At 41.1% G+C, this 23435-nt stretch overlaps 2 protein-coding genes across 4 annotated transcripts in view; one reads left to right on the top strand and one right to left on the bottom strand.

The window, feature by feature from the left end:
- On the bottom strand, window positions 1-17984 carry DNAJB11 (DnaJ heat shock protein family (Hsp40) member B11). The gene is made up of 10 exons (XM_006746904.3): window positions 17707-17984; window positions 14979-15135; window positions 10587-10684; window positions 8520-8652; window positions 4628-4770; window positions 3592-3674; window positions 2882-2939; window positions 1646-1757; window positions 1229-1388; window positions 1-464 (listed from the first exon to the last, which is right to left on the bottom strand). The coding sequence occupies exons 1-10, from the start codon at window positions 17772-17774 to the stop codon at window positions 400-402; spliced, it is 1077 nt and encodes a 358-aa protein (XP_006746967.1). The 5' UTR covers window positions 17775-17984; the 3' UTR covers window positions 1-399.
- Window positions 17985-18399: 415 nt separating this feature from the next.
- TBCCD1 (TBCC domain containing 1) overlaps window positions 18400-23435 on the top strand; it is a 20225-nt gene continuing 15189 nt past the window's right edge. The window contains exon 1 of one of the 3 annotated variants that reach the window (XM_081831140.1): window positions 18400-18558. The gene's annotated coding sequence lies outside the window, so the exon portion shown is untranslated. Of the gene's footprint in view, window positions 18559-20797; window positions 20892-21089; window positions 21734-23435 lie in introns of those variants that run through there. The other 2 variants (XM_081831146.1, XM_081831151.1) reach the window with 2 other exon arrangements.

Here is a 23435-nt window from a genome sequence, read left to right as displayed (position 1 = left end):
TCAAGAAAAAAATAGCAACAAAATGTATTTAAAAACAGACTTCTCCAGTTGGCATTTTGAATGAAATAGCTAACAATTAACTCCAACTCTTTATATTGTGTTTCTTTTGCTCCTGGAGTCCTCTTGCGGCTTTAATTCTTGAAACTCAGGCAGCAGCACCAGACATTAAATCCCCAAAGGGAGAGGTATTATTAAACCTTTTGCTGGTCATTCTTTTCTGAACACAAATGGACAAATTCTTAAGCCCTCTTAATTCATCTCATGACAATCATTAGGAGAAAAAAATTAAGCCAAACTTGCATACTGAAAATAAGAACAAAAACACACACAAAAAAACCCCTGTAGATAATAAATATCGCTGATTCACTTATTTTAAACAAAGTCCAATTTTATTCACTCTTAATATCCTTGCAGTCCATTGTATACCTTCTGCACTGATGCTTGGTTCAGTAGCTGTTTGATACCTGAAGAAAGAGGGAACGAGTGAATTTTATCAACAAAAATGTGATTTCTCTAGAATTTAAAGAGCAGGTTTCATGGCGAGGCTCACAAAAGGCCATATGACAATGGCAGATCCCAATTAAACAAGTAACTACCCATGTTCAAGTTCATTGCGTGTGGATCCCCTCCAACCCCATGGACACATATATGTCCAAGACGACCCCTTTTCTCTTTCTGTCTCTCAGGCACACAGACCACACACCTCCCACAAAACCCTATCAAGTGAGAAATGAGAAGAAGCCATCAAAATGGAAATAAAGCTCTTCAGTTGTCTTCCGTTCCTTCTTCTTTGTCCTCTTTTCAGTTTTGACTGCTTTCACTGTTCTCCTTCCTCTTCCTATTTAGGATGCACCAACTGGGCCCTTGCCTCAAGCAGCCATCGCTGATGCCACCCCTCAGCCTCTAGCTCTTCTAATCTAATGTATACCTGATCCTTCCCTTTATGGTTCGGTCCAGCTAATTTGTTTTATGCGATTCCTTTTCACATTCACACCCACACATTGGTTTCAAAGCCCAGCTCACACAGCCTTCTGTAACATAGTGACAGAAGAATTTTGAGTATCTCCTTTATAGAAAGTCAAGTTCATTTCCTGGTCCTGTGTTTGATGTCTGATGTCCCTGGAGGGTGTTGTTTTTGACCATCCTCTTTACCCGCGGTTCTCATACTCACATGCCACAGACATATACACATGCACGCACATACTCTCTCTCTCATTAGACTGCTCACCTTCTCTTGCTTCCTCTGTTAACTGTTCTTTTGGAAAATCCACATCGAAAGTGATTATCAAAGAGCCCTTGATGTTGTTGTTGTCAAAGTTGGGGAGCCCTTCGCCTTTCTTCCATAGCTTGGCTCCTGGTCTGGTGATCTTATCCCGGGAAATATGTACCTAGAAAGCAAAAGGGTATGGAACTGGACTAGGACTCTTGAAATACAACACACGGCTTCTAGTGAGCACAGGTGTCCAGAGCTCGTGTCACAGCTCAGCACAGAAGCAAGGATGAAGGGACAAGGGAAACACCATTAGGATACTGCAAGCCAAAGAAATACATTTTCAAAATAAAAAGAAAAACCAAACACGTAATCTCCAAACCACTCACATGAAGGTTTTAAAAGGACAGGAAGCAGGAAAATTGATCTGTTTACCTTGTGGCCATCCAAGTGAGTAATATCCATATCAAAGCCCACCAGAGACTCGACTAGTGAGATTGTCACATTTGTGTATAAATCATCTCCTCTCCTTTCGAATATTGGGTGTCTAAAAACAGAACAAGGTAAAAATCAAAAACTTCCATCTTTCTTTGGAAAGTGTTCGAAAAGGTTTTAGAAAAGGTTTTAGAAAAATCTTGCGAAAGGATGAATATCACTCTTTCAAATAAGCATTTATTAGATACTCCTTTGTGTGTAGTATTAATCAGAACTATAAAGTTGTGTAAGATTTATTATAATCCTATGCTTAAGGAGCTTATGAATCAGGAGAAGGCAAAGCACATAAGTAAAACTACGAGTAATTAGATTATAGAAAAGAGAAAGACAACTTCCGGCAGTGAGGCCTGAGCAATGGGCATCGGGAACGGGTTTGGTTAGCTGGACCAGAGCTGGTCTCAAGGCCAGGTCAGCTCTAGAGATGCAGATAAGGTAGAAATGGGGGAGGGAGGGGCTGGGGTATGAGGGAATTCTGGCAAAGACCAGGACCTGAGAAGGTACCAGGCTTATTCAGGGAATAGCACATCTTACAGTTTCTCTGGGAAGATGTGAGAAAGATAAAGTAGGTAAGGAAAGCTGGGGAAAGTCCTAGAGGAAAGTAGAAGGGGAAAGTCCTAGGCAATGGGGGCCCATTTCTCCATATTTATGTGGGAAACTTGTTTCAACGAATCCTTAGAAGCAGAGGTAATTGCTGCTTTCCAAGGTGGTAACAAGAGAGAAATAATAAACCAGAAAGTCTGAGTCCCAGGCAAAATTCTTATATAAGCAGCACTTCATGCTAAAGAGAAGCTGCATATTATATAACAGAAGGTTCTTTCTATCTAAAGTCTTCCATCCTTGTATGGTGCCATCCTTCCTCAGTCGAAATCTCAGGTCTCCTTGAGTCCCATTTGTGTTTGCCTCTCTTTTACAACTCCTTACTTGTCTTATCAATTCTTTCCTTCCAACATCTTTTGGATCTGTAGGTCCTGAGTAAATATGTTAACAGCTCAATCCTTGGCCACACCCCCAAATTTTCAGTATCGTTATAGAGTTACAAAGGATCATTTAGGGTATGAAGGGCACGAAACAGAGGGAAAACTCTAGCAGTGTCCTGGTGGCTATCCATCTCTCTCTAATCCAACTCATCTGAAAAGTGGTGGCTAAAAAGAAGGCCTCCAAAATCCGATCACTTACTTGACAACTTTGATTCGGAACCGCAGGTCCCCTGGCTCTCCATCCACGTGAGGCTCACCTAGTTAGAAGACATGATGGCATACTCTAAGTCACACAGGACACACGCTGCAAATCTATCTATAGTTTAGGAGAAGTTTTTAAAGCCACTACCTTAGGTGTGGCCTATCAAGTCTACCTGTGAGAGCAGTGTCTCTAACTGGTTATATCAAGTTTCGGATTATTAGTGAAGATCACCTGTATCTCAGGCACAGCAATAAATAACTTGACCTGTTACCTAAACAAAGAAAGATTCATTGATTTCTTGAACCTAAAGTCTTAAAGCTTCTTTTCTTTCAGAAACCTCAAAGGTGAGGTCTGAGAGCATTTTATTAATGCCAACCAGAGCTACATATCTTCTTTCATTGCTGAGTTAAAATTAATCCATTAGGGTCTGAACACCCTAAATTTTGATATAACTTAGGCTACTAGATAAAAAGTTACTAGGTAGTAACTCTTGGCCGTGATATTCTAAAGATAAACTGTAGTGCTATGGTTTAAGGTGAACATCCAGGAAGGCCATGAAAGGCTTTCTGTGCACTAAAACTGACCTGAGAGTGTTGGAAATGATACATGCATTTACTATGTGGCCATTAGGATATGGTGTGAGGTGGGGGTTGCTAGTATTCACAAGCACACAGAGAACAGAGAATTATGACAGTACAGTATTTCACCTTCTCCAATAAAGGGGTACTCCATGCCATCTCTCACCCCAGGTTCTATTTCTACCTCCAGTGTTCGTTCTTCATTCACTAGTCTGAGAGAGAGAATTTAGAAAGAAAAAAATGAAAATACAAACCAAATCCCACATACACATAATTAATTTTTTCTGTTCTATCAGAGTTGTTTCTTAAAAGACTATTCCATACCTCTTGTTGACATAGCCATCTGAGATCTATTTACATCTCCTACATGCCAAATGCCAGGGCAAAACTACTATATACTATGTAACCTTGTAACTGCTGCCTCCAAAGAAGCCCACAGTAGACCGATTACTTTGAGCTGAGTGATCAGTAACAGAGAAAACTACTCACTCTTACATAAATTTGCACCTGGAAGGACAGGAATCAGAAGCAAAGTTTATCCTGATATTTCTACTGATCCCACAAATAACTGATCGAGTTTTGATATATATAAATGTACAGTTCAGTTAAATCGTTATGTTTATAACATAATCAGCAAATAGTACTTCTCTAATCTGCAATGTTAGCTGGACATGTATGACTGCTCTACTATTCCAAGTAGGAAAAATGAAACATTAACTTTTGCTAAGTATATTCAGAGTTAAAGGCACAGCTTATTAGTTCAGAAACACAGAAGGAGAGATTTAGAATATTTTTGGGAAAAATAAAAAGGTACATGTCTGGGACGCCTGGGTGGCTCAGTCGGTTAAGCCTCTGCCTTCGGCTCAGGTCACGATCCTAGGGTCCTGGGATCGAGTCCTGCATCGGGCTCCTTGCTCGGCAGGGAGCCTGCTTCTCCCTCTGCCTGCCTCTCTCTCTCTCTCTGATAAATAAATAAAATCTTAAAAAAAAAAAGGTACATGTCTTTGCTCTATCCTCTGGTGGAACATGAGAGAGAGAGAGAGAGAGAGAGAGGAGGGTGTCGGGAGATAGAGGACAAAATCTCAGTATGGACCATTAGCATTTTATTAGACAAGTGAGAGGATGAAAGTGTCTCTTGGTAGAACAGAGAAGGTGCTCCACTTACTTGACATTAGGGCACTCGTCACAGACCACCTCCTGGGTCATCTGGAAGCGACCTGGGCCCAGCTGGGTAGTCCGCATCTCTTGCCGGCAGTTGCATTTTCGTTTGCCCGGAGCCTGCCTTGCCACGGGTTTGTTTCTAACTACCTAAGAAGTACATAAACAACATCAGCTTCTCTCTCTGTAAAAGAGCCTTTGGTTTCCTCAACTGATCAGGGCTGCACACGTACTGGAGCTGGAATGTTCCCTTCTCTGGCAAGCTATCCCCCAGAGAGACCTAATGTTGACAGAAGCCTTTGTGGAGTTACAAATCAGCCCCATACAGGAATGAAGCAAACGGATACTTAAATGACCCAACATCTGAAGGTGGAGAAGAGAGAGGAGATTAAGAAAGAAGAAAACAAAAAAATAATGTGTATGATATCAGCATTTCTAAGGCACAACTAAACACCACTGAGTTAAAGCAGTTCACAGAATTGCTATCTTTTAAGAAATCTGAGCTGTGCAAGCACAACCCCTGGAGAACCACTGCCTTGAAAAGCTGGTATTAGCTGCCACCATACCATTAGCTATGATAAATCTAATGAAAACACTTCCTTGTTTCAGGCAACTTGATCTAGGACTGTTTCCCACTGCTATCTCAATTCAGATACTGAACATGTGAGGGACACAATGATCATCTCTTTGTAGCTGCTTGCAACCAAACACGCTGCTCCCTCCAGGTATGTGGGAACCAAGACACATGAAGAAATGTATTCCCGGTTTTGTCTGTTTCATCAGTCAAACACCTAATCACAAGGCACATGTTCATGCAGCAGGAGGACACAAGTGCTTGGGAGAAAAGCCCCTTAAATACATGAAAGCCTAGGTCAATGGAATAAATGACAACAACAACAGTAAATAGAGTAGACACTCTATAGCACTTACTCTGTGCCGAGCAATGCTCTGGTCACTTTTACATATATGAACTTGTTTCATCCTCACAACAACCTCATGAAGTAGATGTTGATACAGTCTCCATTTTAGAGGAGAAGTAATGAAGGCACAGAAAGGTTCAGGAACATGACCAAGGTCACGTAACTAATATATGGCAGAGCCAGTATCTGAAATCAGGCAGTCTAGCTCCAAAGTCTGTGCTTTTAATTATTATGCTCTCTCAAGGTCATTTTTCCTTGAAAAAGAATTTTCCATGGGGTCATTTAAATGGCAAGGTCACTGACATCCTTTACAACGACTGGATTTTTGTTTAGGAACACACTAACTGCACAGAGTGATGTACACAGTGTATTAGTGATGACTGAAGACAACAGGTCTGGAGGGAACAGGGGAGCTCATTAGGTTCACCTCCTTCTCCCACCTCAACAACCTATCTTGCTTTTGAAGGAGAGATGGCCCAAATACTTTCAGTGCCCTTTCCCCCACCCTTCAGACCAAACCACAGTATTAGAAGCCAGTGCATCCTCTGTAACTGTCCAGTCCTCTTCTTTCAACTATTCAGAGCAAAATCACAACTAAAGAAAATGCTTCTTGTCAAGCAAGTATATATGCATGGGCTACTGGCTATCTGCTCCAAAATCCTCAAAAAAACTAAAAGAAGACATAGATTCCAGGAAATAATAATTATAACACTCCATTGGTTAGAAAACTCTAGAGATGGAAGGCTGTTTTGAACTGGCATGTGTACAGTGTGGCGGCTACACCTCGGGGTAGCAGCTAGTGGGGGCCACTGTGGAGAGGCGAGAGAAAAGTAGTTGACGTTCTGCTCTCATCTCTCTCCTGAACTGCCTTGGGACAAGCACCATTTGGCCCCCTCCTCCAAAACAGTAGACCCCAGACACCACGAAACCAAAAAAACCTCCAAGAACACAAACAAATAAAACACAGTTAAAACCACTATACAAAGGCTTGCCCCAAGACACTCTACCAGGGAAAGAGAGTTGCTGATACCCACGGGGGAAATACAAGCTCAAAGGCCAAGAAAACATCTAGACACCGGAGAAGTCCAACTATATGCCCCCCACCCCCCGGAAAAGACAACAAACTGGATAAAACATATATTTTAAGCAAATGTATTAGAGAAGACAGACCAAGAATTTAAAATAAGCATGGAAATATTTAAGGAGATAAGGAAAGACATTAGCAATAATGTAATAATATTATGTTTAAAAACGTGAATTGAAATAAAAACACAGCCAATGGGATATTATTAGGATGGACATAGTTGAAGACTGTAGTGAGCCAGAAACAAAATAAGGCACTCTCCTAGAGGAAGCAGGGAAGGCTAAAGAACTAGAATAGTTTTGTTTTTTGCTTTGTTTTTTGTTTTTTTTTATATTTAAAAGAATGTTAAGAGCAGACAGAAGGAGAAATGCCAACAAAGAGGATTATGTATTTGAAAAAATAGTGGAGATAAATTTTCCAGAACTAAAAAGGGATGAATAACCTCAAATGAAAAGAACCCAAAGTTCCAGTAGAAACTACAGGTGACTTGTTTTCTGATTTTAGGGCAGTAAAGAATTTCTTAAACGAGACACAAAAACTAACCATAAAAGTAAAGACTGAGGGGCGCCTGGGTGGCTCAGTTGTTAAACGTCTGCCTTCGGCTCAGGTCATGATCCCAGGGTCCTGGGATCGAGCCCCACATCAGGCTCCCTGCTCAGCGGGAAGCCTGCTTCTCCCTCTCCCACTTCCCCTGCTTGTGTTCCCTCCTCTCTCGCTGTCTCTCTCTCTCTCTGTCAAATACATATATAAAATCTTTAAAAAAAAAAAAGTAAAGACTGATAAATTTGGTCATGTTAAAATTAATTACTTCTGTTCATTTTAAATAAATCTTCAATATAATGAAAACACAAGTTACAAACTGACTGGCTGTATTTAGCCAACAAAAGTTAATAGTAAGAATAAACTATTCTTAGGAATCAATAAGAAAAGGGCAAAAAAAAATATGGGCAAAATATGAACAGATATTGCACAAGAGAGGAAACAAATATGGCCACTAAATATATGAAGGTGTCTATCCTAATTATGAACTGAGAAAATGCAAATCAAGACCACAATGAGATAACATTTCTTCCCACCTGATGGGCAAAAATTGAGAAATCTAATAATTCACAGTTTTAGAGAGGTGGCAGATCTATAGGATCTCTTATAAACTGCTGGTGAAAGTGCTGGTAGTAATCAACTGAAAAAACAATACGGAATCACCTTGTACAAATCAACATTGGTTCATATTACCCAGCAATTCCACCCTTCCGTATATACACCCAAGAGAAATTCTTGCTCACATGCACCTGGATATATGTACAATATGTTCATAAAAGCACTGTTAGGAAGTGAAAAAAAAAAATCTGGAAATAACCTACATGCCTACTGATACAATGTTGTCATGATAAAATTCTGTTCAGCAGAATTACAGTGACAGCAACAGGCACCAATCACTAACATAATAGTGAGTGAAAGAAGACGCCAGTCCCAGGAGATAAGGTATGGTATGATACCATTTTTACACAGTCAAAAACAATAAAAATACAACAATATATTATTCAGGTATTCATACATATATAATACAACAAAGAAACAAGAGTCACAAGGGAACAGTAAGGACAAAACTCAGGATAGTAGCTAGCTATGAAGGGAGGCAGAGGAACGGAGGAGGGAAGTAGCATGGAGTAGACATAAGTGGTGGTCTTCTTGTAGTTAGTTCTTGGGCTGGGCGATGAGTTCATGAAACAATAACTGTGTATCATGGAACCGAGGATTATGATTAACTCAACTCGGTACATCTGGTCACTCTCCTGACTCCCAAAAGACAGAGAAGGTACTCAGAAATTTCTTGTTTTCAGTCAAAAGAACAACTTCTGGGAGTTAATATGAATAGCTGTATTGTTTGAACTTACTTCCACAAAATTTCCTGCATATACTTCTTCCAAAGTGACTTCTAGATCTACAATAATATCACTGCCTCTTGGAATATTCCTGTCTTGCTGACGAGGAGTTCCTCCAAACATGAAACCAAAATCTCCAAAGAAGCTGTGGATAAGTGTAAAATCATCAGGAAAAGAAAGCAGAGTTCATGTCTTCAATTATTTAGTTTTCTTCACATGGCTACAATATTGTGTCCTACCAACATATTGTATAAAACCTGACATTTTTAATACACTGGGAGTCATACATCATACACAACTTTTAATTAATACAGTATCAACTATATTGTCCCCTGCCACAAAAAAATTTTCCTTTTAATAAATATTGTCCAGGCATATAGTAAAGTGCATAAATACAGTGTGCCGATGAATTCAAAGTTGGGCTTAATCACTAATAATAATCTGTTTTAGTATCGAGGGATATCAGGATATAATGGACTTATTGAGAAAGGGCACAGTATATATAAACTCAAGTAATGCTGACTCTAATGGTAATTTTGAACATTTGTAGTGTTCACTTTGTATATTTAGGAACTAGCTTTAGTTAAGGAAGCTACTGTTCTGTATAAAACTCTTGGGTACATAATTAAATAAGCTAAAAAAGCATCAGCCTTAGTAGAATTCTGGACCTTAAGAAAAAGGAAGTTCTGTTCTCTACAGAACCAAAATCAATTTTTGTAAGTAACAAAAGCATCACTTTGAATTAATACAATGACCTTCAAATGTGCAGCTGTTCCTAATCTTAACGTTAATTTTTGATGTTAAGAAGCCTCAGGTGTGGGGCACCTGGGTGGCTCAGTCGTTAAGCGTCTGCCTTCGGCTTAGGTCATGATCCCAGGGTCCTGGGATCGAGCCCCGCATCGGGTTCCCTGCTCAGCGGGAAGTCTGCTTCTCCCTCTCCCACTCCCCCTGCTTGTGTTCCCTCTCTTGCTGTGTCTCTCTCTGTCAAATAAATAAATAAAATCTTAAAAAAAAAAAGAAGCCTCAGATGTTAGCACAGTGATGACAACTAGGTAACTCCCTCCCACCCACCAACCAATCTTGGTGAATAGATTCCCTGAATCTTAAACAAAACCAGAGAGGGAGGATTTGCAGGGGGTAGGGGGGCAGGTGGTTGGTACAGATGGGAGCATTCTCTTTCTCGTATCACTTCTAATAGCCAAAGGGAACAGGACACTTTCCTAGTAGGCTAAAACAACCAAATCAATCCTGGGGAAGAAAAGGATTTCCTACTCATATTACTCACACATCTTCACAAGGCCTTAAAAAACTACCGTCACCCCCAAATACTAAATGGGGGAAACCACTGTATGCAACAGTGATTCTTACCTCCTTTGGGAAAGGGTTCACAAAACCCTTTAAGAATCTGAAGAAAGCAATAAACCCTCTCTCCATAGGAAAGCATACTCGAACTTTTTTTTGTTTATAACTTCATTTGAAACCCCAGATTAAGATCTTACATGGCATCATCAGGGCATACAGAAATTCAATAAAGAGGGGTTCAAAGAGCGTGAGGGAAAGGTGTGTATTATTCCAGCCATTTAGCACTCCCAGAAAGTCATGTGCCACAGGAGATAGAGTCTCTACCCTAATTCCTTCTACCAGTGCTGATTACCATAACTGTCCCTTTCTTGTTGATAGAATGAAAAAGAGGCAATTTTGGGTATGGGAGTAGGAATTTCTCTCTCTCTCTGCTTATAAGAATCTTAGGCATTAATGGTTTGCAGATTCTAAGACAGAGAAGAGACAGCATATAGTGGTTTCCAACATACAGGGCCCCCAACACTGTCAGGGTAATTTGACTGATATGGTGAGCTGGATGGACAGCACTTTCAGTGCTACCTGTCTTTTTTGGAACTTTATGAAAATAGAAGAATGCATTCCCACAGGGAGGAGGAGGATTGGCCTTTTGGTCAAGAATCAGTTGAGTTTTATTCTTCATCAAAAGCTTCTGAACAAGGGAGCAAGGATATATCTTTAATAATCATCCAGTGATCCATTCTCAGATACTAACACTTTGCAGATGGGCAAATTACTTACTGAGAAAAAATGTCTCCATGGGAGCTCTGATGACCATCTTTTAATCCCTCTTCACCATAAGTATCATATTGTTTCCGTTTCTCACTATCTGACAGAACCTGGGGACAAAAGCGAGTTGAGGAATCAAGATTAAGAGTTGGTTATATGCGATTAAGGTACATTCATATTTATGTTTTTTTAAACTCTGCTACTGTGTCTAAGATTTTGTGGAATGAAGTTTTCATTATGTATGGCATTAAGGCACAGATATATTTTCTTTAGCAGACTAAATTCTTTGATGCGCTGTTCATTTTGGAACTTCCACAGTGCTCAATTCATGTCTTTACCAAAATTGGCCTAGTCCCATAAAAATCGTATCTGAGATCAGCAATGTGGCTGTGAAGGGGAGGGCAGCAACAGGAAAGAGGTGAGATGAATTCCTCAGGTTTACTTCCCATGCAGCTTGATTCTTGTGCTTGTGCTGTTCACCTCTATGAGACAGTAGCTCTCTGAACCACAGACTAGGATATGACTATGACAGACTATCATTAGTGATAGAAGCAGTAAAATGGGACAGCCTTAAAATCTGTTCAGGCCTACATGTCCACACCATATAGGTGCCTCCCCCCATACACATTAGGAGACTGACAGGTCAAATGATAGGCCCTTCAGAAAGGTCTATACTGCTATATTTTCTTATTCCCTTTTCCATTTTGGGGGTATGTAGAAATCCTTTTGTAGAAGAATGCTGTCTGCCATATATGTTTAAGCTTGTAACCTTCTGAGTCTGAATTACAGAGAGTAAAACAAACAAAGAAACCACTGCTCTATGAAGACTGCTCAAGGACAATTTCACAGCTTGAAAAGACAGGGCCCATTCCATTTATAATACTGAAGAATATAAAAACAAAATAAGCTTCCATACTCTTTAAAATCTACTTTCAACATGCCAAAAAAAGTAAAAGCTTCCCACATATATAATTTTGACAACTAAATAAGTTTATACTTTGTTATTTTAAATCTCCTATTTAGACAGCAGATTAAAGGGGAAAGTTATTTCAAACCGATACTTGCATTGGCTGAGGAAAAGAGAGGCTGGAAGTAGATGGAGCTTGTTGACTCAGCAAAAGAAAGGGTAGACCTGCCTGGCATATATAAACAGGACACACTCTTGGCTCTGGGCTGAATGATGTGTAAGGAGCCATTGCAAAAATGTTCTTTTTCTAAATTTATCTTAAATGTTACAAGAAATTGAGTGTATGAGAGAGAGCATTCTTTTTTTTTTTTAAGATTTTATTTATTTATTTGTGAGAGAGAGAGAGAGAGAGAGAATGAGAGCACACAAGCAGGGGAAGTGGGAGGCAGACTCTTCACCAAGCAAGGAGCCCAATGCAGGACTCGATCTCAGGACCCTGGGATCATGCCCTGAGCCGAAGGCAGATGCTTAACTGACTGAACCACCCAGGCGTCCTGAGAGAGAGCATTCTTAAAAGCAGAGACAAATGGGTTAGTTCAGAAGTGACCAGAGTACTTGACTAAAGGCACTATGATAGTTCACATGAAAGGATTATTTTGGTAAATATCCTAAAAAAAAATTAGCTACATCAGGGAAGTAGAAATGGGCAGTTAACTTAAAAAAACAAAAACAAAAACAAAACTCTTATTATTAAATCTGGACTTCCAATATTTTTACTTTCAAGTCTCCTGTGGTCTTGTCTTGACAAAGAAATGAACTCCACATTTGGGTCTATAAAAAACACTTCAAAACCCCCAAACAGGGACACCTGGGTGGCTCAATGGCTTAAGTGTCTGCCTTTGGCTCAGGTCACGATCTCTGGGTCCTGGGACTGAGTCCCTTCTCGGCCTCCTTGCTCAGTGGGGAATCTGCTTCTCCCTCCAGCTGCCACTCTCCCTGCTTGTGTGCTCTCTCTGACAAATAAGTAAATAAAATCTTTCACACACACACACACACAAAATAAAACCCCCAAAGACTATTTTAAAGTCAGCCTCTTTATGAAAAGCAGAGGCTCCTGGAATAACCACCCCAAAAACTATCCTTAAAGTTATTTATTATAATTCACTTCCTCCTCAATTTTCTTCTGTCCAAGGAATGCAATTTTATTCCATGGTCTTGGAAACTATTTTATTTTCAAGAGAAAATAAAGGTTCTTAGATGATTGGCCAATCAACCCAGAGTCTCAACTAATTAAAATGCCAGCAGTAATCCCAATTCAGTAGAGAAGACAGATCTGTATTCACAAAAGACTCTTCAAGTTAACTGGGATTTTGATTTGTGAACACTAATTTATCTAAGGACCAAAGGCAATGAAGTGAGTGATACAAAGAAAAAAGAAAATTTGAACTAGTGATGAGAAAGGTTCTTAGAGTTAAATAAACTGCAATCTCATGAATGATTTATGTATAGCCTGCTTAGGTCATAGCTAAAGAACCTGGTATACTCTAAATATTTTTCTTTTCTTTTTTTTTTTTTTAGAGACACAGAGAAAGAATGAATGAACATCAAGTGGTGGCTGAGGGGCAGAGGGCGAGGGAGACAGAGAATCCCAAGCAGGCTCCACACTCAGCATGAAGTCCAATGCGGAGGCGCTATCCCATGACCCTGAGATCATGACCTGAGCTAAAATCAAGAGTCGGATGCTCAACTAAACCACCCATGTGCCCCAACATGGTAGACTCTTTAAAGAACATGACGAATTCTTAGCAACAGGTTCCCTAAAAAATATTTTGGACTATTGGGTTCCTAGCAAAAAAAGGGACTATTTATGGGAAAATAGTGCAAAATATGGAATCCATATTATCAACAAGAACCAAAATGTTACATATAATTTAAGAGAGTCCACCAACGCTATTAAGTTTATTTATGGGCCCTAGGTTAGGAATTTCAGTCCTATAGGATCCCTAAAAGTGTCAATAGAAGAAAGGGGAACCCTATTAGCTCTAGGTTTCCCCTAGGTATAAATCAGTTTTAGTTCAGTGGATTCTTTAATCTAGGCTTTGGGATCCCTTCTTTTGGGGTTTGTCCCACTACTAAAATATTTTTCAAATTTGGTTCCAGCCTTCTCACTATCCAGGGTTTTAACTTGAATTCAGAAGTTTTAGCTCCATAACTTTCAGAGTTAAATTATTTTTTCCTGTGCCCTCTTAGAAAATGGGAATGTTATCCCTAGAGTGATAACATTGTAATGTAGAACTGAAATCTGTTAAGAAAGCAGAATTTAAATGTTCTCACCATAAAAAGAAGTAAGTGAGGTGCTGGATGTGTTATTAATTACATGGGCAGAGTCCTTTCACAATGTATACATATATCAAATCATCATGATGTACACTTTAAACATTATATAATTTTGTCAGTTATACCTCAATAAGGCTGAAACCCCTCCCCCGCTGGATCTCTCATTCTAGTTCTAGAGGAAAAGTGAATTGCAACACAAAATAGCTACCTCCTAATCTAACAGACGAAAGATTATTAGAACTTATTTGTAAGATTTTTTCCACCATAGTGTTGAAAGAATCTGTGTACAACAGTTTTCCAAATAGTAAATAATTTATTAAGCATTCAATAAATATTCCTTGGTATAATTAAAAATTAAAAAAAAAGAAAAAGAAAATGGGAATAAGAATATGCCCAGCTCTACTATATTTCATGGTATCCTAATGCAGATTAAATGAGATGATACTGATGAAATTGTCTTCATCTCCTGATTAGAGCCTACAAATTACAAACTGTAGCTGTGTTTTGTTTGATCTGCACAAAAAAGAAATTTTTAAGTTGAATTAGTTACCAACATTTTCTAATCAAAAGAATTACAGAAAAATCTGGATTTCCACTTCTCTTGAAAAATTACATGATCTGGCAACACCGTGTTTCCATTTGTACATGGCAAAAACTGGCTGGGGTTGAGTAACAGCTGTCCCCTTGGAAATGGGCAAGAAGGCTTCAGTTTGTCACAGTCCTCATCAATCCCTGTTGATTCCCAACATGGAGGTAGAATATTCACTGTCATGTTTTATCTTATAACTGCCCTGCATGTTGTGTGTCTGATCCATGTAAACATGTTGATTTGCAATCCTCATTTAGATTTTGTTTCTATTTCTGGCTCTAGCTCCCAAACTGATTGAATGATGATCAATCTACTCATTAATCTATCAATCCTTCTTTCTTTCATCTTTTTCACCTTACTCTCCTTAATCAAACAAAAACTAATATGAAAAAATTAGGAAATAGCATATACTAACATTAATATACAATATAGCAGCAAACACTACTTCTATTTTTATCTATTGCCTGTTTTTAAAAGGAAGTGACCTGAAAGAAAGGAGTGCTACTCTGTGTTACACTGACTTTTCTCTATCCGTAGGCTTTATTCATACTTCATCTTTTTCCCAACTCACCTCATAAGCAGCACCTAGATCCTGGAATTTCTCCTGAGCTCGAGGATCATCAGGGTTCCGGTCAGGATGAAGCTGTAGCGCTAGTTTCCTGTAGGCCTTTTTAATGTCTTTTATAGAGGCACTGCGAGGCACCCCTAAGATCTTATAGAAATCTCGCCTGGGGAATAGGGAGGAAGAGAGGGTACTTCATTAAAGAGTTATACATTACATTTTTAAAAGTGAAATTTTTTCCTTTACATTTAGGTTTATGTATGAGCAAACAGGTAGGAAAATGAAGGTATACATGTGACACACAAAAAAGAATGACTAAAAAGAGAACACATCAGAATTTGTAATGAGTCTTATATATTGAAGTAGTCACAATGAGAGGCTATGCACTTTTTGAACTTTGCCAGAATTATTCAAAACATCTGTGGTACACTTCTCTTAGAACTATCTTCAGACAAGAAAACTATTTTATTTATGGTCATATGTTATTTTCAACCAATAACCGTATAATCAAATTAACTCTCTCCTTTTTCCTTCCCTCTATTAGTGACTTCAAATGATTTCAACCAAAGGATGATTTTCTTTATCCAAAAAGATTACATCACATGAATGTTCTAATAGTAGCTTTGTTTGGAATGTTAAACATGAAGTGACGGAAATTAACGTGAGAGGTTAACATAGAGGTTAAGCCAAAACCTAGTAAGAACCCCGAAGAAAGAATAACATCCATTTGGAGTTATTTTGCTAAAAGTGAGAGAAAATATCAATCTTGCATTCATTGCTAGTGGTTATACTGGTTTGTCTTGGTCAAGTCTTAATTATAGACAGCTGCTGAAGCCCATATGCAGGAGCCTAAAAGTCTCAGCAGCTACAAATATACATATGGCACGAGCTGGGAGATAAGGTACAGATTCACCAACCTCCTTGCAAGGGACTATGCTGAAACCAAATTAATTATAAAAAGAATCTTTGCAAGAAGGACCAATGGATGGAACAGACTATAATAAACTTTCAGGTCAGGGACTGTAGTCCACAGAAGACATCAACAAATAATCGTTGAATGAAATGAATAAATAAGCATGCTCACAAAAACCTACTCCTTTTGCCAGAGTCACTTTAGCCATCAAAAATTACTCTGAAAATGCATTTCTCAACACAGGGGATGGGAAAGTTGTTCACAATGGACATGCCAATGTAGTAGTGACGGTGATTTTAAAATGCAGTGGGGATAAAATGCATTGGGGTGTCAGGTGATATAAGACAGAACACTGAAAAAATTATTTCATAAGCTCTTAGTCCCATTTTGGAAAGTCATTTAATCATTTCAGGAATAAGTTTGAAAAATTATCACCCCCAAGGGATTCCATGAGACTTAATTAGATGCTTTATCCTCCCCTCCAAAATCTGCAAACACCCTTGAGATCTCTTGAGACAAGGGCTAAATAAATCAAAAGGTTCACTAAAATTAATAACAAAAGAGCTGTTTAAAGAATGAGGCTTACTTAGAATATGCTTAATATAAAAATGGCTAAGTAACATCCCAGAAAAATCAGGGAAAAGATGGCTAGCAATCAATATTACAGTTCCCAAAAGACTTCTTTATAAAAAGGCTGACATTTAAAGCTACAGAATTAACAATATTCATACTGACATTTTGTTTAAACATCTTAGGGTATGTGTTGCTTTAAGTGAAGGACTGACAAAAACATACTAAGAAAAACAATAGAGCATTACCTAGAAGAAACTAATTTTTTTCAGCAATTTAAAATGTTTCACAAGGAAAAAAAATGACAACAAAGTTTAAGCATATATGCACAGGGAAAAAGACTTTTAAGAAATAACAAGCACTTTAAAGTTTAAAGCTTTGCTAAGTAGCATCTCCTCCAGTTAGAGAAATGTAGGAATTGTTAAAAGCTAAGACTTCCCCACATTCAAAAATATGAGCCTGGCATATCATATCTTGTGGTCACCAGGCTTTAGGATCATGGATCTAAAAGGCTGGAAGAATCCTTAAGAGTTCAGGTGGTCCTACTCCCTTCAAAGAGGGGGCACCTTATTATCTTCATGTTACAGATGAGAATTTAGGTGGTTCCTACAGAGGCACAGAATTAGTATGTGGGGTGGGGATGGGTGGTCTTGAATTCTACCTCACTACCTGTTGGTGAAGTGCTCTTCGCGTTCGTAAGATCATAAAGCTTCTCAAGAATGTACCACGGCGAGAGACAGTGAAGCATGATGACATTTATAGGCTGAATTATCTCAAGAAGCTGGGAAATACAAGAACTCTCCAAAGAGTCTGCCTTGCTCCCTCAACCCAATTTCCTTCGGTCCCAGCATGGCTTCCCTATCTGTTCTTACTTCCTCACTCAGCCTCGCATCATAACCACCCACTTTAGTATCAGCCCCCCCAGTGGCTTGTTGCAGGCTCAAACATTATATGGTCCTCTTCTGCAGCTCAGCAGCAACCCCACCCCCACGGTGCGTCTGGCACTGCATCCAAATTCGACTCCTTTGGGCAAATCTAGCTCTAAGGGCCTCTGGACCTAAGCCCCTCTCACTCGTGCCACCCACTGCTCTCCTCTCCACCCCGCTAGCCTGGCCCACACGACCCATTCTTCTGCCCCCACCGCCTCACCTCAGCAACGCCCCTCTCCACTCCCTCAGTCTGGCAATGCTCCCTCATCCCCAGCCAAGACTGACAGACTCACGGGCCCCGTGCCCGCGGGTGCCTGTTCCTCACCCGGCGATCACGGCCCCGAGGAGGTACAGCAGCAACAGGCAGAAGGTGCCCAGGTTCTGCGGGGCCATGGTTTCTCGGTGCCGGCCTCTGTGCCGGTCCCTAGCCCACGCGCTCCTCAGAGCCTCCGCCGCCGCCGCGTCGGCTCACCAGACCACCCGGCGCTGAGAGGCCGCCTCACACCGGGGTCTCCTCCTTGGTCCGGAGCGACAGCTAGCTCGCCCCCTCCTCTGCCTAGTCCACTTCCCGGGAGTCCCGAGTCCCCGTGAGAGAAGCCCCCAGCAGGCGAGAGCCAATCGCTGCCCGGGACATCACACGCGGCCGGCGCCTCGCAGCCAATCAGCGCAGTACACTTCACCTCCGAGGCGGCGCGGGCGGCCAGTTAGGCCTTCGAATTGCAGCCGCAGCTCCGGGCCAATTAGAGGAGGAAACGTCAGAGAGTCGCGCCGCCGCAGGAATCCGCTCTGCCCCGGTAGCCGCGAGTCGTAGAAAATTACGTAAAAAGGCGGTGGGGCGAACTGGTGCCAAGAGAGGGCACTCGAGGTACATGAATTACCCCCGCCCTCCACCTCGGACTCTCCACCAATCACAAGGCTCCGCTTCCAGTACCGACCAATTACGGGAGGGAGGATTTATCTTGTTACAAGTCTGGGAATTTCATTCATATTGAACTTTACGCTGGATGCGGGAGCGGAGGAACACAGGAGAAATGGGCGGGGACAATTACTCTACGCCAACGGTAGGGCGACCGCGTTGTTTAAGAGATCTTATTTTACCCTCTTGGAACAAGCCCGGAAGAAAATTGCCTCAGGGTCACCGAGAAGAGGCCGTGGATTCAGCTTCCATCACTTAGCGGTGAGAACATCCCCCTTCCCTTACCCCCCAGTCTAGCCTAAGCTTTATTTACAAACCTGAGGCAAAACATTTTTCTGGCAGTGTTGTGAAATTTTAATGGGAGAAAAGCTGTAAACTGTCTAGCACAGCGTCTGGCACAGTAAGCACGCAGTGAATAACTATTATCACACTTAGGAGAACTCTTTGATTCCCCCCATCTACTTGTTCATGACAAAATTCTAGGTTGATTCCGCCCCTGTATTCCCTATCCAAATCTTTGCCTTTAAACTATATCCTGAATCTGTCCACTTCTGTTCATCTCCACTACCTCTCTGGGCCAAGTCACACCATTTCTTACCTAGCAAGACCTCCTAAGTGGTCTCCCTGCCTCCACTCTTAATATTTTACTATCTCTTATTAATTCCTGACCCCCAACCCCATGATTTTTTGCAGACATGTCAGATCACGTCATTCCCCTGCTCAAAACCCACTAATGGCTTTCCATAGTGCGTAAAATAAAATCCCAACTCTTTACGCTAGCTTACAAAACTGTGTCTTAATAAAGCTGGTAAAAAATTTTAAAGCCTAGTATGATCTGTGCCCTCACGTAATATACTCCTTACCATGTTCCAGCAAAACTGGTTTTATTTTTCTAATACATCAAACCTGTTTCTCCCTAAGGCCTTTGTTCTAGCTGTTCTCTCTGCCTGAAGCACTCGTCCCTTAGTTTCTAACATGGGTGACTCCTTTTACACTCAGATGAGTTGAACTGTCACTACTTCAGAGAAGACTTCCCTGACCAATGAAAAATAGCCCCTGCTGAGTCCCTTAGTCTTACACCATCCTATTTTGTTTCCATCCTTACCCCCCATACTCACACAACTGTATGCCAGTTTCAAGAGAGCATAAATCTAGACTGTTCTGGTCACACCTGAATAGGACAGCCCCTCGTCGGGCTCCCTGCTCCGCGGGAAGCCTGCTACTCCCTCTCCCACTCCCCCTGCTTGTGTTCCCTCTCTCGTTGTCTCTCTGTGTCAGATAAATAAAATCTTTAAAAAAAAAAAAAAAGAACAGAGCTTGTCACAGAGTAAAAGTTGCTTCAACTGTGATCTTCCTATGCTGGCTTCTTATACGTCAGTCCTCAGATCAAACTTGGCATTGACCCTCCCCTCCCTCCAAATTTATAGCGTTTATTAAATTATGAAACTGTCCAATTTTTTCCTTAATATGTATTACCTATTCTCCCTATTAAAATACGCACTCCAAGAAAGCAAGGATCTTATCTATTTTGTTCACTGCTGTGATCCTAGTGCCTAGCACTGTGCCAGACACACAGTTGTGCTCAATAATAATTGCTGTTGCAAAAAACAAAGGCATAGAAAGGTGACAGAATCTGTTCAAGGTCACTGAACTATTTAGTGGTGCAGCTTGAATTCTCACCCAGATCTGTTTGAATCCAAAGCCCCTATCTACTCTTGGCTCATGCAGAGGTAAGGGGAAAACAAGGTTACTGCTTTCAGGAAGATGCCTACTGGAGGAGAGAGGCCACATAAAAGAGGAACTAAATCGCATTTTATGGTCTTATTTACCTTTGTAACTCCCACACCTATACAAGCCATAAACAAACTAAGAAACCAGAAAATGGCTAAAAATCATTAAGTGGAGGCTTCGAGGAAGGAGTGGTGTCTTCTGCAGGGTGGAATCCAAAAAAGCTTCATGAAAGCGGTAACGTGGCGGGAAAGCTAACAAAGCCTGCGGGCTCTTTTGTTAAGGAGCTAATAACCCCGGGGGCTCTGGCTTCAGACGGCCTGGGTTTCCTGGGTTTCGATCCTGGCTGCTTTCTTGCTGTGACCTTAGGGGTGTGTTACTTCCACCTCTCTACGCCTTAGTTTAGTTGTCGGTAAAACAAACATCCTTAACTTAAAGGGCTCTTGGGAAGACAGATAATACACATAAGGGTGCTTTACACAGGGCCGGCCCGCGGTGAACGCTATAAATGTAAACTGTCATTGTCATTACATTACTGATCAAAGCGTGCTGACCTTACCAGCAGCTATTGGCTGACCATAGACGTGTAGAGAAATAGAAAACTTCCTACTTCCCTGAGGTGAAAGGCGCGATACCCGAAGCGGCCGGGTCTGGCTCCAGGTCCCAGCACCGAGGACTCTTGGCCTCAGGCAAGTACTTCGCTTGAGGAAGAAGCGGGAGGCCGCTCTAGCAACATCAGCCTCCAGTTCTCGGTGGCGCGAGGCCTGACGCTTGCGCAGTGGCTGAGACGGCGGGCGAGGGGCGGGCTGGGCGAGCTGGGCGCGGCGGCGCGCAGAGGGTGCGGCGGAGCGGCCCTGCCTTCGCAGGTAACCGCGCGCGGGCCGACGCCGGGGACGGAGGGCGGGCCGGGGAGGCTGCCCTTTGGCTCCCCAGGTCTCGGGTCCGCTACGGAGCCTGCCGGCTGGGGTTTCCCACTTCCCAGAGTCCGGCCGGGGAGCTCGTGCGGCCCGGACCAGGACGGCGTCGGAGGTGGTGGCGAAGGACCCGGTCCCGGAGGACCGCTGGGCGTCTCACGCCCATCTCCCCGCCTGAAAAACCCCACCCCAGCGCTCCCAGGGGCTGCTTTTGAGAGGGAAAGAGCCCATGTTTGTTAGGAATTTAGCCCTCTCGAGTCTCAGAATTCTTTCCCCAGGATCTGGCTTTCGATTGCACACTTCAGAAACAGGAGTTGAGGATCTCACAGAGCAGCCTCTTTCTATCTCGGGGCGAACTAAGATCTTCCTCACGTAACTTCATCTTTTTTCCTCAGAGCAGCGCTAAGCCATTCCCACGAACGAAGAGAGCTGCGCTTTACCCTCTCACACCCTTCTTCTGGGTTTTAGGCTCCCACGTTCCTTTACCTGGCGCTATGTGGCCTCACATCTAAGGCCACTCGTTCTGGTAATCTTCTGGATCCACTCCCATTTTCCAGGGATTTTCCCAAAACTGGGTTCCTAAAGTACATTTGTAAGTAACACAGTTATCAAGTCAGACAGACTTGAATTCTAATCCAGGGTGGTGCCAATCTAAGTATGGGACTTTGGGTAAGTCCCTTAACTTCTCCAAGCCTCAGTGTGCTCGTCTGAAAATGGGGACAGTCCTATCTCTAGATGGTTGAGAGGACGAAGGGTGAAGAACGAAAAATATTTAGCCTGCTACCTGGAACATAGTAAGCATCCAATTGATGTCAATTATTTTTTGAGCAGATAATTCCTCAAAGAGGCATGACGTTCTTGGAATCAAATGGAATGTATAATAATAGCAATAAAACATTTTCCATCAGGCATATAAAGAAGGTTTTTTAAGTGATGTTACTTAATGCTGAGGAGTGCTCAATGGTTAAGTGGTACTCGATGGTACCTTGGTCAAGTGATGGTACAGTTTGATACAGTCATCTTGGAAAGCGATGGAAATATATGTCAGGAGCTTTAGAAATGTCATTTACTTCATTTCACCAATGCATATCTGAAAATTTTCTCAGAAATAGTCATAGTGCAGAAAATATGCAGAAAGATGGTAATTATAGCATTATTTATAATTGTGAAACATTTAAACTTTTTGTTTTATTTTTAATTGAAGTATAGTTGATATATTAGTTTCAGTTGTATAGCATAGTGATTTGACAGTTATATACATTACAAAATACCACTGGGGTGCCTGGGTGGCTCAGCTGGTTAAGCCTCTGACTCAGTCTCAGCTCAGGTCTTGATCTCAGTTGTGAGTTCAAGCTCCCTGTTGGGCTCCACGCTGGGTGTGGAGCCTACTTAAATAAAACAAAACAAAAAAACACACGCAGAGAGTATAGTTGCCATCCGTTACCATACAAAGTTATTACAATATTATTGACTATATCCCTATGCTGAACTTCTCTTCTGTGTGACTTATTTTATGACTGGAATTTTATACTTCTTAATCCCCTTCACTCTTCGCCTACATTTAAATTTTCTACAGTGGAAAATTTTAACATATACAAAAGTAGACTAGGTAAATAAACCACCATGTGCTTATCACCCCACTTCAACAATGATGAGTATTTTGCCTATCTTGTTCTTGTGAAAAATTTTAAACCTACTTAATGTCCGAAAATAGGAGAACAGGTGAATAAACTAGGGTACCTTTATTTAGAGTGCTATGAAGCTTTTAAAATAACAGAACTGTATATATGCTATTATCACAAGTTTGAAAAATCAAAAACTAACATCCAATCTATGTAGAAAAAGAGATGGAAAGGAAGTACAATAGAATATTAACTAGTTTCCCTTTGATGGCGGGACAGTGAATGATTTCCTCCCCTTCTATTTTGAGATATAAGTATTCCATAAAAATTATGTATTGTTGTTATAACAAAGAAACAACAAACAAAATCTGAAATCACTGCACCTGAACTAAGCACAAAGAATATGCCAGAGCAAGTTCACTGTTACAGAGAACAAAAAGGATCTCTTTCTGCAGCCTGCGCTTATGTGAGCATTTGTCTGCCACATCACATTAGTGCTCATATTGAACTATATGTCCGCTAACATGTCCACATCTTTAACCCCCCATCCTCTATGTGTAAGTGATTTGACTCAAATTTTATTCCCCTTATTTTGACTAGCTTTGCCCCTCAGGGTAGGCAGAGATTTCCTATGAAGAGATGACTCTCCCATTTCTTCTTTTCTTCCTTTCCTGAGCAGGATTCCAACTCATACTTCATGCGTTTATACACTCTCCCTAAAACAACCACTTCGAACAATTCAAGTAAGATAATTTTGTTTTATCACACAGTTTTTCTTGTTCAAATCGATTGTAGTGACATCTGACCGAAAATTTATTCTGCACTTGGTTGATAAACTAGATCTGCTTTTTATCATTATTTGTATTGTTATGTT

Source organism: Leptonychotes weddellii, chromosome 1, assembly GCF_054177405.1.
Source record: "Leptonychotes weddellii isolate Sample4059 chromosome 1, ASM5417740v2, whole genome shotgun sequence".
NCBI classification, from domain to species: Eukaryota; Metazoa; Chordata; class Mammalia; order Carnivora; family Phocidae; genus Leptonychotes; species Leptonychotes weddellii.
Note: the sequence above shows the minus strand (reverse complement) of the source record. Positions and strands in the feature narration are given on the sequence as shown.

Coding starts and splice junctions, on each gene's coding strand:
- DNAJB11 (XM_006746904.3), bottom strand. CDS start 17,774: ATGGCCCCGCAGAACCTGGGCACCTTCTGCCTGTTGCTGCTGTACCTC. Junction 8,653..10,586: donor CATGGAGACATTTTTTCTCA/GTAAGTAATTTG, acceptor ACTTATCCACAG/CTTCTTTGGAGATTTTGGTT. Junction 4,771..8,519: donor ATGCAGGAAATTTTGTGGAA/GTAAGTTCAAAC, acceptor TGTACTTCTTAG/GTAGTTAGAAACAAACCCGT.